Genomic DNA, 18,976 nt, shown 5'->3' with positions numbered 1-18,976 from the left:
TACTACCGTCTCAGCAACATGTGGATCCAGATCGGTCCTTCCATCACAAAATCTCTGCTTCAACTTCAGCCATGGCGCTGTTGTCGCTGTCGCACCCTGGCTTTCCTTTTCTTAGAATTTTTTTCTTTAATTGGAATTTATGGGAGCCTCTGAAGACTGGTTCAATGCGGCCCCATGTCAGAACAGTTGAAGGAACTTGACTGAATTATGTTTTCTTGTACAAAATTGGGTGTATTGAAAAAAAAATAACTCAAGATTTCTCAATGGCTGAAGGGTTGCCCCACTACCTGGGGACACTAACCACTACCTGGGGACACTAACCACTCACCTGGGGACACTAACCACTCACCTGGGGGCACTAACCACGAACCCGGGGGTACTAACCACACATGGAGGCATCTTAAAATTTTTGTAACGAAATTTGGCAACTTCAGGGGAGCACAAAAATAACGAATTTGGCAACTTCAGGGGAGCAGAACTTCAGGAGTTAAGCTTCACTTTAGCTGTTCGTACCATGGCATCCGCCGGCTCAACGCCGCGGAGCGGGACAGTATGGGCTTTTCAAAGTTCGAAAAAGATACTAGATAGTTCTAGAAAATATGACGTAGCAGCCGGCCGAAGCCGGCTACTGTCACGGGAGCTTAGCACAAGGAACCTCTTGCCTCAACGGTTAGAACAGAACTCTCTTAGAATTTTATTAGAATCGCGGACAATTGGGGGCCAAAATTTCATGGTCAAATATGTGTTGGGTTAGATCTAATGTATCATGAATTTGGTCCTAAATGAATACTTATATGATAATGTGGCAGTTTATTTTATCCCTCTATATACAACATCTTTCAAATATTGCGATATTTGATATATTGATTCATATCCAGTTTATCAACATCCCTTCATGTACATGCATATATGTTCTGTGTATCAAACGGTTTCATTGTATTTCACAAATATTTCAGTGTAATTCATAAGTGTTCAGTGTATTTCATAAGTGTGCAGTTAATAAAATCATAATTGCCATTTTTCGTCTTGAATCTTACACTGCAGCTATAAATGAGTCTTCTCACTATCCAATTTAGGTAGACCCCAAATTTCTGTCTAATCACACCCTCATTTTGAGAAGGACATTGAGTCTACTACTAACTACTGAGTAACTTACTAATTGTAATGATAAATACTACTGACTATTGCATTTAGTTATTGCAGGGTGATGGTTGTCATAGGTACCGCCAACAGGCCTTTAGACCCCCGTCTTCATCCACCATCAGTTAATCATAAAAGGTCTTCACCTCACAACCCTCCCGCTAATGTGTTCACTCTGGGTCTCATAAGGTATTTTCTGTGTACAGTTTACACGATACATCATTTATTTTGAGCTCAGTACTGACCAACATTGATCTCTGCTGCTCTAGATCCTCATAACTCGTCAGTCTCGTCATCGTAATTTCTTGCTTTTATTTATAGAATAAATAGAAGCAATATATAGGTAGTAATCTGTAGGTAGTAATTTCACGTTAAAAAACGTAGAAAAAACTTTCTTCTGGGCTAACACAGCAAGAAATATTCAAAAGGAATTTAGCGGCAAGGTGACAGAGATCATATACAAATCGATTTTTTATAAATTTAAATGTAGAAATTTTAAAGCAAGATAGCTTAAATACGACAAAACGAACTGAAACCTTAATTCAATATTTGGGATTAGTGACAAATTTCTTCTTAATAGATTTCACAGATATGGAAGGAATTTCTCGTGAATATATTTCCAGACTTATTATTTCCTTGTCGCTTCCAACATTCATACATGAACTCCCACCTGCAATCCAATATATAATATTGGTCATTGAGTCAGAGTATTTCGTAACCATAACTTGCCTATATAGAGCCGCATGCCACCTGAAAGCCGTTTAGAGTCCATTGTTATAATGTTCTGAAGGGTACCGGGGACAATGTTAATTAATTATTTATAATGCGCTTTGCATGAGTGCACGTTAAAAGAATAACTAAACTAAGTTATTAAGATTATTCTGTGAGTACTGAACGAGCTACACTTGAATGCAGTGCTTACTGAATGCAGTGGTTTGTTTTAAGTGCGGTAAAGGTTATTTCTGTTACATTGAACTAACGGATACGATCTAACTGAAAATTTTCAAGGAATGTAACGTGTCAAACAGTTAAATAGTTTTGTTAAAATTTGCTGAGCAGTATTAATACGTTGCATTGTAAATAGGCCATAATTTTGTCGTGAAGAAAGTCGTAAAGAAAACAACTTTTGTAACTGCGTAAGCAAATGATTATATGATTTATAAACACAATTTGTGTTTTCTCAATCAAAAAGTTTGTTCATAGAGCATTTTTCCTCAACCCTTAGTGTATCCGAAATTCGGATATCATTGAAACATAGATTTTCATACATTACATTACAATTTATTTTATATAATAATAATAATTATAATAATGATAATAATAAAAAACGATAATGATAATTATCATAATAGTAACAGCGGTGTCAGCGTTTATTAGGCGGTAGGCCTGCCGCCGAAAATAAACATCGAAGAATATTGATAGCTTGCTGCGGTTTCGACCTCACAACTCACTGGTCCAATTCTACATGTATGCTTAACCGCCCGGCCTCCTTGCCGATTCTGACCAGATCGAACCCGCAATTCTCTACTCTAATCCTGGTACTACCGTAACAACTGGGCCACCCTTCCCTATAATAACGCTAATACTTATTTAAAAATGCATGAATCGAACAACACTTTAATCATTCAAATAAAAACTATCTAATACTATGAAATTGTATACTAGATAGAGATACTATGATAATTTAAATTATACTAATGTGCGAATAGATATCTAGCTGCGTTATACTGTACGTAGTACGATATACTAAGGAAATATTATTTCACATGTGGTCTGAAATTATCGATTAATGCCAATATCTAAACTAAACAATCAATTCCAAAACATTTCGGTACGAATTCTCCATAGAGGACACACGCTATCCCGCACTGGCAGATGATTTGCTATGGAGCGATAATGGGTTTCGATGTTCTGGTCCACGGCAAACCTGCCTCGAACGCACAATCTTTGATCACTTACACGCTGGCGGGCGCTGCCCGGTGCGTAAAGCGCTTATCTTTATCGATCGCGCAAAAAGCGCAGGGGAAAACTCATATTGCACGTAAGGCGCAATGAAAATTTTTTATTGTAGTTTTGCCAGTTAAGGCATCATTACTCATTTACATCTGTACGATACGCTCGTAGAGTTCACAGGAACTTTGATATCAAGATTGCATTAAAAATTACATTTGCATTTATCGTCTCAAAGCACTAAGCACACACAAACCAAGATAACAATTGGTGAGTTAAAATGTGTTTTGTACTAGAAACACCTGATATAACAAACTTAAATACGTTGCCCGTTTTGTAGCACAATAATCAGACACCGTCAAAATCTTCGTTCAAGTAACCCCTATATATCAATTGATTTACAATTAAATTTCCATTGTAGGAAATAAACGATAATATTTAAATGAACTCTATTCACTGTTTTGAGTATTAATTTGAATTATCAGACCGAAACCATTCTTCATAGTTAAAATCAAGTACCACATAAGAGATAAACATCGATATTTCGACGGAGATCGTTTTGGAAATGCTCCATTTCTGTATATCAGCGCATGGCGCGACCTTCTGTCAGACCATAGAATTTCTTTTACCCGCATCCTACCTCCCATACGCGTTAAATGAAGCAAGAATACGCGTCTGGAGCCGAAGATAAATGCTAGAGATAGAACTCATCTACAATTGCTGTTCAAAGTCTACGTCTACTTCTTACCAGCTTTGTAAAACGCAAAGACCGGCACGTGCTAACCAGATCTACATGAGCGGCAACAAGCGTAACCAACCTATGAAATCGTAGATAAATCGTCACGGAACTTACAGATTTTTGGGAATTATTTTGTATAAAACATCTGCTGAATTTTACGAATTTTCTACATAATTAGTAGTCAAATCATATGTCCATTAACATATATTTTACAACTTTATGAGATTTACCATAGTTAATTATTATTTTACGCGATTGAAAAAATATCACCAAGAAAAGCTAAGAAAATCGATGGAGGTGATGAAATTTTAGATTTTTAGGAAAAATTTCGGCCAATCACTTCTTGCAAAATAAATAAACATTATGCACTGCTGCTTGCGGTGCACTGCTGCTTGCGGTGCACTGCTGCTTGCGGTGCACTGCTGCTTGCGGTGCACCGCTGCTTGCGGTGCACTGCTGCTTGCGGTGCACTGCTGCTTGCGGTGCACTGCTGCTTGCGGTGCACTGCTGCTTGCGGTGCACTGCTGCTTGCAGTGCACCGCTGCTTGCGGTGCACTGCTGCTTGCGGTGCATCAAGACACCAAGCGCATTTGATGACGACACCATCACCCTCGTCACAGCTTCTCGCGTATTTGATGATGATGTCTGCCGCCACCACATTTATACGGACCACTGCACCCGAGCAACATATCACTAAAAACGAAGTAAATTTTAATATTTCTGTTGCATGATTATATTCCTCAGGACGCACTGGTAAGACGATACGAACTTATAATAAGACGACTCGCACATTTATATATACGCTGATCATATGAAAATTTAAATAAATTCTCCTCATTGTTTACTTTTTGGTAATACTCATCTATGCTAATCTAGGAGTAAAAGAGTGATGTGAGATTTTAGCGCCAGCCACTATTTTCCGCTTGATAACAACTTAAACCAATCATCATATACTGAACCCGTAGGAACGTTGGTATCTCGATAACATTATGAACTTGACCACGAGCTCGGATATTGAGAACCGTGTTCATGATATCACTCGCTAAATGTTAAGGTCAACAGACATACACAGCTTTGGTAAAACACAAAACTGTGTGCCTAATCTCTCTTTTATCAGGCAATCTACGTACGGCCAGAGAGAAAAATACATCCGCCATTCATGCAAGTTAAAACTGTTTCCAAGATCACCGTGGAACTTTGGAGAATGGAATACTGCCATTGATTTTTTCAGTAAGACTCTTTCATTATTTTAATTTATGGGAAGGGAAATATAGTAGAAATTTTCATGCGATAAGGAATTGTTTAGAAGATGAGGCTGAGCTTTAAAATACTTGAACTTAGGTCAAGATTAGCCACAAATTTACTTGTGTAGTATTGCTTATCAATGAGAGAAATTGGTGAGTCTGGATGACCCACTTAGATGAGTCAACCGCGTCCAAATAGCGATGCACTTTTTGACTTACTTGTCCCATTTGCGGGTCATACTGACCTATTATTGGTCCTTTCAGGTATGACTTAATTGGTATGAATTCAGGTTCAGGTATGACTTAATTGTGGCTTTAAATCGCTACTGCGCCCTAGCTGGGGCTACCGACGTATTCATGCTACGGGAGTTGTCAAAAGCGATTAAATGCCAGAAGTGAGTCATACCTGAAATTTAAAGGGCCAGTAATAGGTCAGAGTGACCCACCCACAAATGGGGCAAGTGAGTCAAGAAAGTGCATCGTTATTAGGATGCGGTTGACTCATCTTACGGGGTCGGTCATCCAGACCCACCCATTTCACTCAGTGTATAGTAACATAAAATTTAAACATTGCGATTATGTTTATTTATACGTGCATGATACATTATGATACATATTAAACTTGTCAAATGTCACAGCCTCAGCGAAGTTTTGTTGCTTGAGTATAGAAGAGAACTTAATCATGTTTCAGAATATAATTCATCTAGTTAATTAACTATCTCATTTGAAATTGTATCCGAATGCATTAATTAGTATTCTGACAATCATAACACGAATCCTGGCAAACTGATAAGCATAAAGAATCATTGATAGTAACCTTAACTGAATCATTGATAATATTATAATACAGACAGATGTGCGGCCTACTGACCGTGTTTTATTATTATATTTTTTTGCAAAAAGCTTATATCCATGTTAGCTGGATGAAAAATAGACTATTATCCCAAACCGATGAAATGTTGAAAATCGATGTATTTGTTATCCTTCATGACAATACACTTGGAATGACAATCATTCCAGGACATTTGTTGTCGCTTACAGAGTATAATGGACGTTAAGGAAAAGTGGGTGCTTTTGATACTGAAATGGAAATTGGCTGGAATGAGGAGGCAAGACGACTTGTAAAAAGTGAAAACATTCAGAGAGCCATTAATGAATATTCAAATAAACCGTCGGTCTGGCTTTTTCGTCGCCGTTTGAAGAATAAACTATACAACTGAAGAGAAATATTCTGAAGAAGAAGCGTTCAGTACTTAGGTGGTAAGCCCTTAATTGTCATGCCTCAAAAGAGGCAAATTGAGCCCAAGTTGAACTAATGTATTGAGCCTTTTCTCCATTCGACTCAAGCTGCCGCCTGTTCTTCCGTTCGTCAGGAGCAAATCGAACGTCAGTTAAATATTACTGAAGATTTGAAAAACTGAATTCACTCCAATGGTTATGTTTACATCCGTTTTCCTATCCCACTTTGGAGTAAAATTACTTGAAGACTTTAGTGGAGAAAATCTTCAAAACGCCTTCAATTCTTGTACGAAGGAGTTGACAAACTACGATCAGTACACAAGATACTATATATAGGAACCGGTCATGCAACAGCCTCAGCTGTTTATGATGCTTAATTTGCATGTGACATTTAGTTTATTGATGATTGATATTATTTAATTATTTTATAGTTTGATGATACGTCAAATATTTATTGAATGTTTGATGAACGCTAATCTTCCACGAACCAAAGTGCGGTGAAATATGGCATCGAACAACGGCGCTGTTCGATTAATTGAAATCAATCATTAATAATCAATTAATCGACTCATACTCAAACTAAATAAATTTAATGGAGTTTGATGCAACAGCAACAAATGCAGGTAGCTTGAATTGAGCAGGCACACTTTTAAGAGCAAGATTAGGGCCTATAATTTCAAAAAAAGTTAAGAGATCGTAAGTTCATCAGCCAATCATTGACGGCCTTTCAAGCCAAATCCACCAATCATAGACAAGAAAATAGAGCGTAAGTACTTACGCTAACTTAACGAGTTTTGAAAGTATGGCCCCAGTATAGTTGTCATGCAGACACCATGCATAGGCCTGGAACTGATGATGGAAGCTGTTGTGGTTCTCTTGGTCAATTGCAGAGTTTACAGGGATGACGTTATTAAATCTCGTTCAGAGGAAGTTGCACGGTATATCGAATAAACAAAACATCAGACCATATTATCAGAATTACAACAGCAAGTGAAACAAAAGGAATGTTTGATATGACTGTTTGCAATATACTACAATACAAGAAACTCTCTTTTAACAAGGACGAACATAAGCAGTTTCTGGTTATAGTTGTTGCAACTGTAGACATAATTATCCAAACAGAAACAGAAGTCAACGCTAGATCAATAAAGTTGGTTTCAGTTCCCCGTCCAGCTATATAGGGATAGCCGCACCACAATTACGGAGCAGTTGAGAACGTAATACGTACGCGTCCTATATATATACGTGAAACCTATTGACCAATGAAAATTAACGTGAAGTATTGTCCAAATAATAACACGCTTTCTTACCCACAGCATGAACAGAGAGCGAGTGCAGCTCTGATACGCCGCTTTTCCAGGTCAAGTGGGTACGTCAGGATGATAAAAATAAGAGCCAGAGTGCATCGCTCTTTAGACCAAGTCTCACTCATTCCTCTGAGTGTCGTGTGAAAAATTGTACGTTGTTAACTTGTGGAAAAAAATTGACGACATCTGAAAATGCACTCAGCGCACATTCAGCCAATATTAATTATAGAGGAAAATCGCTTTGTACACGCCGGACCAGACATGTGAAGCAATTGATAACTTTTAAAATTAGTAATCACTGTAAGCAAGGTTTACTTAATCACAGAGAAGAACTTATTATTACCTAGCTCAAATCATTCTAACTGACACCAAATGATCAGTTCTTCTTTTAAAGCAAAAAGTAGGATATTTCGATGCATTTTTTTACAGAACACGTAAAGTAATTGCAGGAAACACAAAATCTATTGCTCTAAGAAAATAAAGCTCATTACTTGATGACGAAAAGTGTGTAGCCAATGCACATAACGTGTTTTGCCTCAGTATAATCACCTTAGCGTATAACGTGTTTTGCCTCAACGTGTTTCATAACGTGTTAATTGTAACGTGTTGTATGACGTGTTTTATAACATGTTTTGCCTAACGTGCAAAACACATAACGTGTTTTGCCTCAGTATAATCACCTGTGCCGTATCACATCACGCGTAAGAATTTTCCGTCTGTTAATAGTGAACAAATTTCCAAATGTGTTTCACATTCACTTTCATGATCCATCAGGTATGAATGTACCACCTACAATTTCAGTTAGTGTACATCCAGGTTGAATTCAAACATAATGTCGAGAAAATACATTAAAAACGCTCCTGTTAAGAATTACAATGTTATAAATAATACAGAATGAGACCTTGGAAAGTAAGAATTCTTGAAATCAAGACTGAACGATACGCGAGTTCAGTAATATGATACGGAGCCGAGGGAACGGTTAAAAATTCGCGTCAACACAAATTTTTCGCGTCGAAGTACTCGTATGAACTGATTTATCATAAACACTCAAAGAATGACCAATTGTATTAAATTCTGACGAATATAAGTTAATAATTCTTCTCGACCGCTTCGTATTCGTGCATCACTCGTGCGCAGCGCATAAGCTGCTCACCCAAACGTATTATGTCGCGATTCCTGCATTCGTGTACCGAATACGAAACATGTTGCCCGCATTGTATTCATTTTAGAGGCCGGCCTGGCCCTTCGTTATAGCTGTCCGTTCAACCTTAACAATTGCATCAGATAATGTGAGAGCATGGCAATGCTATGCCCAGGAATGCCCAACTTCCCGCGAGTATTTAAGGGCAGGCGCTTTGCATGTTGAGCACACTCGCACCGCGGCGCTCCCCTGAAACATCTGGTCATCGCTCATCAGTCTCAGGTACGGAGCTAGAATAAATAGAAAATCAGGTATAATTTATTATGATAAATTAACGCTAGTAACTATTTTTTATAAATAATATTTCATTACATGATTAATTTTAGTTGCTGTTATTGCACATTTTTAATAAATTTAGTCATTTATTGCACACGTGAAATACATTTAATCATATAGTCATTCAATTATCGGCTAATTTAGTCATAAATATATTTCTAAATTTATCAATCAAATCTATCCGATAAATTATTTATTAGTCATAATTGGTACTGAATATGATAGTCACTAATAATCGATTAACTAAGATTTTATTGTATGGAATTGATCTAGATCTGTAACTTTTTTTTATAAATTCATAGCGTTAAATGTTCTTCTGAAATAAACAACAGCAAGTTGAAGCAAGGAATTCACTAGTTAATCAACTCGAGTATTTTAGAGGAAAGTTTACCATCGAGCATTCATCCGCCTCCTAGGAATCACGTCTAGCATATTGAATGCATTAACATTCACCTCCAGCACGGTAATGAATGTACGGCATTAACATATTAAATGCATTAAAATTCATCTCTAAACGGAACCATATTCATGATATTAACAAATTGAGTGCAATATCATTCACCTGAGAAACGGAAGCAAGTTGAATACAATAGCATTCATTTCTATCATGGCAGCCAAAAACCTTGGCATTGATATACATACATTTTATTCAAAATTGAATACACTAGCACTGAACCACCTTGGATGTCTAACCAATTTTTTTTTCAATTTTGCAGGCAATTCGTTGGACACTTCTTCAGAAAAGCTTTTAAACTATGGGGAAAATGGTGAGTATATTTTAGCTGTAGAATACCTATGGATGCAGAACATTTCAATATGAGCACACGTCAATTAATACGGGAATGAATAGAAATTATGAATGTCACAAAAGATTCAATAGACAATTGAAAATTGAAGCTGAATTTAATCATGCCACTACTCGCTTTATACCGTCAGAATCACCGAGTTGATTTGTCCAACATTAAAGCCTGTAACGTTTTAGAAATGCAAATAACGAGCTTACAGTTTGTAATCAGAAATACAAGCGGATTCATCCACTATATCCTACCTGAATTCCCAATGCACACGTGAAAGATTGAAACCGAGCAGCTAGAAAATATAGCTAAAACGACAATATTTTTTAAAAATAATATTAAATATAATCTCAAAAATATCATTCCTCGTGTGTGCGCTAGCTCAGTATATATGCTGCTTTCAGACAATCTTCGAACGCATAATGTAGCTTTTTTGTCACAAATTTGTTGTTCTCAATGTCTTGCATGCATATGCGCAAATTAATGATACAAGTGCATTATTAATAAATGAAATAAAATGGAAACAGCGAGAAAATGTAAAACTAGCTTAGAAACTAAATACATTTGATACATGATAATCTATGAATGTATTTTCATTATGGAAGGTAGTAAAACAGTTTTTGTTGTATCTACAGATGTACTGGTTGGTGCTGTGCACCGTGACTATAGTTCAGCTTGGCTCCCCTGTCCGAGCTGACCGAGAAATGAACCAAGATTCACTTTTGGCTAATCACAAAGATTCTCGAGATGACATTTCTATCGAAGACGAGTCTACTGCCAACACAAGACCTCGAACAGGTCGTCAACTCTCGCAATTCAGAAACCAAGATCAGTTTGGAGGCAGTGCTGGTTCACTGAATCAGTTTGGATCTACGAGAACGTCTGACTTCAATCAGGGTGGAACTGTAGGCACAGCTGGAACCCTTGGATTTTCGGACCAATTCGGATTGTCAGACCAGTTTGGACGGAGAAATAACGTCGGATTTACAAGCCAACTCGGATCGTCGAACAACTTGGGTACAACGGATCAATTTGTCAGCACGAGCCAACTTCTCAGGAACAACTTGGGACTGACCAGCCAACCGGGATCGGTGAACCAATTAGGAGCACTAGGAAGAAATGGTCAATTCGATTCTACGAATCAATTTGGACTCAACCAGTTGAGATCTTCCAACCAGCTTGGTTCTCCCAACCAACTTCGTTCTGCCAACCAGCACGGTTCTTCCAGCCAGCTTGGTTCTTCTAGCCAGCGTGGTTCATCCAGCCAACTTGGTTCTTCCAACCTTCTTGGATCTCCAAGTCAGCTTGGATCTTCCAATCAGCTAGGATCTACTAATCGGTTTGGATCTTCCAATCAGCTTGGATCTACCAATCGCCTTGGATCTTCAGATCCGTTTGGAACTAGAAACCGCTTCGACACAGATGAGATTTTTGATGGTCAGATTGGACGAACTCCATTTTCTGATAATTCGCTGCAAAATCAGCAATTCGGATCAAGATTTGGGAACGGCTTGGGAACCTCTCAGCTTCGTAATGGATTGGTAAATACCCAGTTCAATAATGCCGACGGCTTCGGAAGTGGCTTTGAAACAAACCAATTTCTGAACAACAACCCTGGTCTTGGTCTGAGGTCAGGCAACAGACTTCTCGGCAGTCCCTCAAACTTTGGCAGTCAGGTCCCCACACCTGAAGGCCTGTCTAGAACATTACTGTACGACGCTTCCAATGATGGGCTTGGACAATACGATTATCAGTAAGTTAATTTTAATTTTGATGAAGACTTTATTTTATTTTTATCAAAGTTCTGATTTATTTTTCTTCCGATATCGTATGTATTCCAGCAACACCTCTATTGTCGCTTGGAAGCGAAAGGGAGAATCAAAATTATAAAAAAACATCATACAATTCTAAATCCGAACTTTGAATTAATCACTGAATCTTGAAAGCGAGCATTCGCATAATCAAGATTAAAATATTCTTATGAATAAATTAAACATCTAACAGCAGAATAATATCGTAAATTCTTGCCTGCTCTTACTCCTACGATAAATATTCAATTTACTTCCCAGATTCGCAACCGACAACGGCATCACTCAACAACAAGCTAGTCGTCTGATTGGCCCCAACTCGCGCGCCGTCACAGGCTCATACTCGTGAGTTCATGAATAAGATTCCGCACACACCCTTATTTTTTAAAACAGTTATTAGTTTTGCTGCTACCACTAGTCTTGTAATGCTAACTTTATTTTTATGTTGGATAATTTTGCTTTTAAGGAGTATGTGTGGGAAATATTTCAAAGTTAAATACTAAGATTAACTTTTTCAAGCTCGTTTGTCACGGAACAGTGATGATGGAGAGCTGTTGCTGGTGCTCAAATCGCCTGTTCCGAAAGAGTGCATTTCGGTCCTGAGTTTGAATTAACAATTGTTAATTGACCGATTAATCTTATTCCAACCCACCATTGTTCCAGAACTTAGCTAGGAAAATATTTGTTGATTTACAGAAGCGTATGCCACATGAAAAATTATCAAACCCATGTGATCCCTCGTACATTTGGTTCCAATTACCAGGTTTACTGATCAACAAGCGTCTAAAATCTCCTATTGGTATCTAAAAAATTAAAATATGTGCAAAATTTACTATTTATCGGAACAAATATTACATACAAGTACGTAACGTACAAATTGTCCCGAGCTCACCTCACAATTCGGTCCCCTGGCAGGTACACGTCTCCTGAAGGTATCCCCGTGAGCGTTAGGTACGTAGCGGACGAGAACGGCTTCCAGGTGGAGAGTCCAAACTTGCCCGTCATGCCTGAACACTCGCGTCTCCAGGTCCTAGCCGCCCAACGAGCCAGGTCCGAACATTTTTATCAATGAACATGTAAAAATATTTTTCCCAGAACTTAACTAATATGCATCAGAACTTAAGAAATTTACATTAGAACTTGATAAATCTACACCAGAAATTGACAAACATACACCGAAACTTTACAAATTAACCCCAGAACTTGAAAGCCGTACACCGGAATCTGATAAACTTGAATTAGAACTTTAAAAACACATACCAAAGCTTGACAAACGTACACCATAGATTGGCAGAGCTGATAAGTATGTTGGACCTTGACCGTAAGGGTTCGGGCACGTATAAGTAGAGTATTTTCGTTTATTCATAAATTATGTGAATGAAAGTGCAGGTGTAAAAATTATGTGCTCTCATTCGTCGATCTATAACACTTAGAATAACTTATTTCCTGTTGTCATAATAGTGCTATGTCGGTGCGTCCATGCTGCCGGTATAATAATTTAATTAGGTTAGAAGCTTTGTAGTTTGAAATTTTTCAAATTTAAATATTGAATATTTTTTAATAAATATCAATAAGTAATGTCGGAGTTCAGCAATTTAAAGTTATATATAATTTACTTAAACTTTCTTACTTAATTCTGCACCCCAAACTGCTGGCATTAATATTAGATGATCATAAATACATAATTAACTACACAAAAACTTTCAAGCAATATATTCCTAAACATTCTTCACCAATTTCCATTTACTTTTCTCATTTTCATTTGATGTTTCCAAACGAAAAATAATTGATTTGATTAGAGACTAAAAATCCTCTTAAAATGCTGTAGCTTCAAATATCTCACATTGTTGTTTAATTAGAAGCTGTTTTTGATATTTGTGCTTTGTTAGAAGAATTTTAGTGAGAAATAAAGTGAATTATCTTGTGATACTGAATTGAACCTAACCCATATATTCACTGCCAACTCAATAATGTATTTTTTAAATCTACATCTGCAGAGTTAAAAAATATCAGAAGAAAGTAAAGTAATTTTATAACGTTTTCCTCATCTCCCATCGTAACAGAAGCCTGGGACTAATCGACCGCGACGGTAACCCCACTGGCCTCCAGTCTACAAACTTCGGCAACCTGGGCGTCAATAACAGAAACTTCGTTAGCACGTCCCGCATTGGTGATTTTGGCAACACCAGCGGTCTAAGAACCGGACTACAGAACACTGGCTTCGGGAACAATGGCATTCAAAACTTGTACAACCCCAACAGACTGGGATCAGGTAATCTGTTTGGAACGTCATTATTTAGTGGGCTATTCCCAGGCGGCTTAAACTCGGGCCTTCTTGGGTTCGGAACTTTCAACCCGGACGATATTTCCCGGCAAAATTTCTTGTCTCAATCACTGCGTTCAGGAACCAGCGGTTTAGATTTCAATACCAATTCTTTTAATTCACTTGGTGCTAATGTACTTGATACCAATATTCGTCCATTTAATTTATTAGGCACTAATGGACTCAACAATTTCAACAATTTTCCACTTAACTCATTCGGAACGAACGGATTTAATACCAATAACCTCCCAATCCCTCCCTTTGGAACTAACGCCTTTAATAATAACAATAATTTCCCAATCCCTCCCTTCGGAAACAATGGCTTTAATTTCAATAATGTCCCAGCAAACTCATTCGGTATTAATGGCTTTATTCCCAATAATAACCCATTCAACTCAATTGGAATTAATGGAATTGCTCCCAATAATTTACCATCCAACTCAATTGGAATTAATGGACTCACTCCCAATAATTTACCATTCAACTCAATTGGAATTAATGGCATTGCTTCCAACAATTTACCAATCAACTCAATTGGAATTAATGGCCTTACTCCCAATAATTTACCATTAAACTCATTTGGAATTAATGGCATTGCTCCCAATAATTTACCATTAAACTCAATTGGAATTAATGGCATTGCAACCAATAATTTACCATTAAACTCATTTGGAATTAATGGCTTCACTCCCAATAATTTCCCATTCAATTCAGTTGGAATTAATAGCTTTGGGCAGAGTCAATTCCCAACAAATACATTAGGAACAAATCCTAGCATTTTTACCGGTACTAACTTAGGAGGAAGGCCGATTTCGCCAAATTCTCTTCTGAACTCGCCTCGGTTCCTGAGATCTGGTCTCTCCCGGTTCTTAAATAACGGTTTGGTAGATAATGACCAACTAGAACTAAGATACAGAGACGCTAATGCCTTAGCCAACCTCGGCGGAGGCTTGCTGTTCGATGACAACCGCAACGATGTTGAACTCTTCCCGCGCTTTGAGAGGCTCACTGCCAACACCGGCAGCGTTTTCGGGAATCCATTTTTGCAGCAGCAGACTGGTTCCAACTTCGGCTTTCGAAGCAGAAACCCAAGAAGATTAGACTTGACGAATGTCGTCAACAGTCGACCGGTGGACATTGCCCTCGCAAGTGATAGAAAAAGCGGCATTTCTGGCAATGCGGCTTCTTACAGCTACCGCAGCTAATCTTTTTAATCTCGATTCGATTTAAATAACATAATTTAAGTTATTGTATCGATAGGATTTACACTTAACAGAAGTTACACTATAGCCAGCAAAATTGATATTAATTAAGAAGTTATTCATTAAAAATTTAAGCCAAATAACTGAGCTCTAATTTTTTTACTTATAAGGATAGTAAACGGATCAATGAAAAATAATTTTAGTTTGTAAAGTGAAGTCATTGATCAGATTTTCAAAAACTGATCGAAGTTTTTTAGGCTCATGAGATATGTGTTTTCAGTTTTTAAAGCAATGATTATTCATAATAATTAGGATTAATTGGACAATGTGTAGTTCCTTCGCCGCATCTATAAATCGTTAATTAAAATTGTTACTATACTTCGTCAGCTAACTCACGTTTCTTTATAGATTGTGCCAACGCACAATCACGAATAAATTACATTTTTCTCTGGTTATCAAACAAAAATTGTAAATATCTAAATCTAACGAATTGTACGTTACAGGATAAGCTGGAACTCCGGTGTCCTTATCACGGAAAAGATGACCTCCCCTCGACATCCTGCCTGCTCGTCCTGTGTCCCCTATATTCCCCACCTCGATCCTGCGTGCATCCCCTCAGCGCCGTCAAATCCTTCCAATCATTAACATGTCCAGCTGATCTTACGTTATAAACTCACACATTTCCACCCTTTCAACCCTTGAGTATTTGTAACACCTTTTTTCTGGTGACCTGTCTCGGCATGTGATGACCAAATGGCACTTAATGGGAAGCCTGTACCTCCTGGTTCTTCTTATTCTTCTTTCTACACTAAAACAAAGTTGATTCTGTTCATAAATGCCTTTTTTAACGTCAATATCACTTCAAAATCAAACGCTTGCGAAATCTGGCGTCAATTTTCTGCATGGAAATTTATGCAAACTTCAGAAATCTTCGAGGCGACTCCGTGTATATCCGTGGCGTTGCATTTGTCGTGACGTTTATAGTACATAGTACAATAAATAGTACATCTGTAAGGAGAATTTAAAATATGTAATGAGCTTCTTAATGTCTGCTGATACAATTAATCATCCAAAATCTTTTTCTTGAATGTCTAGAACTGTTTTTATATGATGCACCTTAGCATTGGTTTGATCAGTAGCAGCGCAGGAGAAGGCAGGGACACTCGTATATACTTTAAAATGCTTAAAAATGAACTAGGAGTAGGATACTAGAAGTAGGATCCTACTATAGCGCCAAATGCTGTAAAATAAAATAATAAATGATAAATGTGTGTTGTCTTCCTTAATCTTTCCACTGATATTTAATAGCTTAAAACTCATACAGACCTGGAGATATAGAAAGTTATGAACAAAGAAAGTCTTCAGATTGGAAAAATTCATGAGTCGTCAATCTTACTTTGATCGATGTTGGTTATTATCTGTGATCTTGTAAAATATGTATTGAATCAAGTGATCGATTATCAAAAATTTCCAAATATATAATGACGACCATTAACATTAATCATATATTCGGTATTTTTATGCTATCACCTACAATACCATGCATGGGCTAATCCGTAACTTAACTCAAAATTACGAGAGATTTACAATACAAAAAAGTACAATGAAAGATCGTATGCGGTTCGATCATGAAAATAAGATAAACCCTCATAAAAAATCATAGTTAACGAATTTTGAAGAAATTATTTTTTTATCTATTTAAAAGTTTTTACCTATGAGCAAACTTTCCCTTAATTTGAAGGTTGCTCAATAATGAAACTACAACTGTGAACGTGGTTTACATCAAGGAATTTTCGCTACATTAAGTAACATAGCATGAAAGTGCGTGAATATTCAAAGAGTATGAATTTGAAAGATAGATATTACACAGTACCTGTAAATACGGCATACAGAAACAATGGAGGGAAATTATAAACTTTGCAGAAGTATTCATTTTAAACATTCAAATCCTCTGGAAATAATGTATTTTTAGCGCATTTTCTCATTTATGGAAAAAATTCTCTATTGTGCTCGTCATTTTCCGTCCGTCTGTCCGTGACTTCACGTTTTTGTCGACGAGAAAATGCGCTCTCTGTCACTCACTTCAGTGAGTACTGAGTTATATTTTTTATTAACATAACATAACATAGTGAAGTCGGCGCTAAAGAGTAGGCCTGATGTGGCCTAGCTATCGCCGAATCTTGAACATTTCGTGACTTGTTCATAGAAGATCTAAAATCTTGTCATTTGACCTGATCTTTTCAGGACTGACGATAGTTTGACATAGCTACTAGACTTTCACCAGGTTCGATACGGTGCTAGGCATTTCAAATCTGAACATAGCTTTATCTAGTCTGTTGTTGAACGCGTTCATACTCGGAGCGCCAACGACGTAATCGGGGAGGCTGTTCCACATGCCAGTGATTCGAAGCGAGAAGAAATGTTGTCGCATGGACATTAAATTTTTGTCCTTTTCAAATCTCGGTGACCACACAACGTTTCTAAACTCTAGATTCGGGCGCACGACAGCAACAAACAACTGCTTCATCGCTTCTGCATCTAGGAACTCGTAAGAGCATCTGATTAGACCAAGAATTTTGTGGGATGTATTATAGCTTTCGTTTCAACATGCTTAGCAAATTTCAGCTCCTTGTCGACATAAACTACGAGATCTTTTTTCACACTAGACTTTTCAATCATTACTCTCTCGTTGCAACCATGTCTTCTCATACTGTAATCTTGCTATTCATTGTTCTTCCCGAGGTGAAGTACTTTACACTTGTCAGCATTAAACCGTAGCTGCCACGTATCAGCCCAGTTAACTAAACTGTCAAGATCATCTTGTAATTGCGCTTTATTTGACGCATCCTTCACTGAATTATAAACTTTTGTGTCGTCGGCTTACATGGAGCACACGCTGGACACTACTTCTGGCAGATCATTTATAAAAGCAACGAACAAAATAGGCCCAAGAACGCTTCCTTGTGGCACGCCGCTGCGCACTGATGCCCAGTCTGAAACGTTTCCGTTAATACTGACACGTTGTCGTCCCCCTACTATAAAGTCTCTGATCCATTGTAGTACGTTTCCCTCAATTCCCAACGACTTCACTTTACGCAACAGCCGCTCATGCGGATCACTGTCAAATGCTTTGGCAAAATCGCGGTACAATTCATCCACTGGCTCCCTTTCGTCCAGAAGGCGAGTCCATGCAATCGTTCAACGTAGACAATGAGTTAGTAGTGCAGGATCTACCGACAATAAAGCCATGTTGACAATCTGATAAGAGATGGTGAACAGTCAAGTGATCGATAATCCTATCCCTCACAAGAGATTCCATTACCTTACAAACAACACTGGTCAAACTGACAGGGCGATAGATACCGAGTCTACTTTTGTCACCTTTTTGGAACAATGGTGTTACTTGAGCTTCTTTCCAATCGGACGGCAATGTTCCTTCGTTCAAGGTTTTTTGAAAGAATACAGTCAATGGGCCGGCCAGAACGGTTGCTAATTCTTTGAGCAATCTGGGATGGAAGCCGTCTGGTCCACATGACTTGTTGGGATTTAGAGCTACCAGGCGCTTGAGAACATCTTCTTCGTGTATTTCAAAACCTGTTAACTCTGTGAACACACTGCTGAAGAACTGATTAAGAATGTTAGCCTTGCCCTCATCAGAGGACAACTTTCGTTGGTCTACTTTCAAGTCAGATATACCGTCGTTTGTCTTGCACTTCGAACTAGCGTACAAAAATAAGGCTTTCGGATTCTTTT

At 37.8% G+C, this 18,976-nt stretch overlaps 1 protein-coding gene across 3 annotated transcripts; it reads left to right on the top strand.

Annotated features, from left to right (window-relative positions):
• Nucleotides 1-8,996: 8,996 nt before the first annotated feature.
• Nucleotides 8,997-16,476, top strand: LOC108673558 (probable cyclin-dependent serine/threonine-protein kinase DDB_G0292550). Of its 3 annotated transcripts, XM_018161408.2 has the most exons (7): nucleotides 8,997-9,042; nucleotides 9,813-9,863; nucleotides 10,526-11,643; nucleotides 11,960-12,043; nucleotides 12,614-12,748; nucleotides 13,762-13,970; nucleotides 15,727-16,476. In XM_018161408.2, the coding sequence occupies exons 2-7, from the start codon at nucleotides 9,852-9,854 to the stop codon at nucleotides 15,729-15,731; spliced, it is 1,563 nt and encodes a 520-aa protein (XP_018016897.1). In that variant the 5' UTR covers nucleotides 8,997-9,042; nucleotides 9,813-9,851; the 3' UTR covers nucleotides 15,732-16,476. The 3 variants fall into 3 exon arrangements, with proteins under 3 accessions (XP_018016897.1, XP_018016895.1, XP_018016896.1); XM_018161406.2 differs by lacking the exon at nucleotides 15,727-16,476 and having other exon boundaries at nucleotides 13,762-15,365; XM_018161407.2 differs by lacking the exons at nucleotides 12,614-12,748; nucleotides 15,727-16,476 and having other exon boundaries at nucleotides 13,762-15,365.
• The last annotated feature ends 2,500 nt before the right edge of the window (nucleotides 16,477-18,976 follow it).

This window comes from Hyalella azteca, unplaced genomic scaffold (genome assembly GCF_000764305.2).
Source record: "Hyalella azteca isolate HAZT.00-mixed unplaced genomic scaffold, Hazt_2.0.2 contig1740, whole genome shotgun sequence".
Lineage (NCBI taxonomy): Eukaryota > Metazoa > Arthropoda > Malacostraca > Amphipoda > Hyalellidae > Hyalella > Hyalella azteca.
Note: the sequence above shows the minus strand (reverse complement) of the source record. Positions and strands in the feature narration are given on the sequence as shown.

Coding starts and splice junctions, on each gene's coding strand:
- LOC108673558 (XM_018161406.2), top strand. Junction 11,644..11,959: donor CTTGGACAATACGATTATCA/GTAAGTTAATTT, acceptor TTTACTTCCCAG/ATTCGCAACCGACAACGGCA. Junction 12,749..13,761: donor CTAGCCGCCCAACGAGCCAG/GTCCGAACATTT, acceptor CCATCGTAACAG/AAGCCTGGGACTAATCGACC.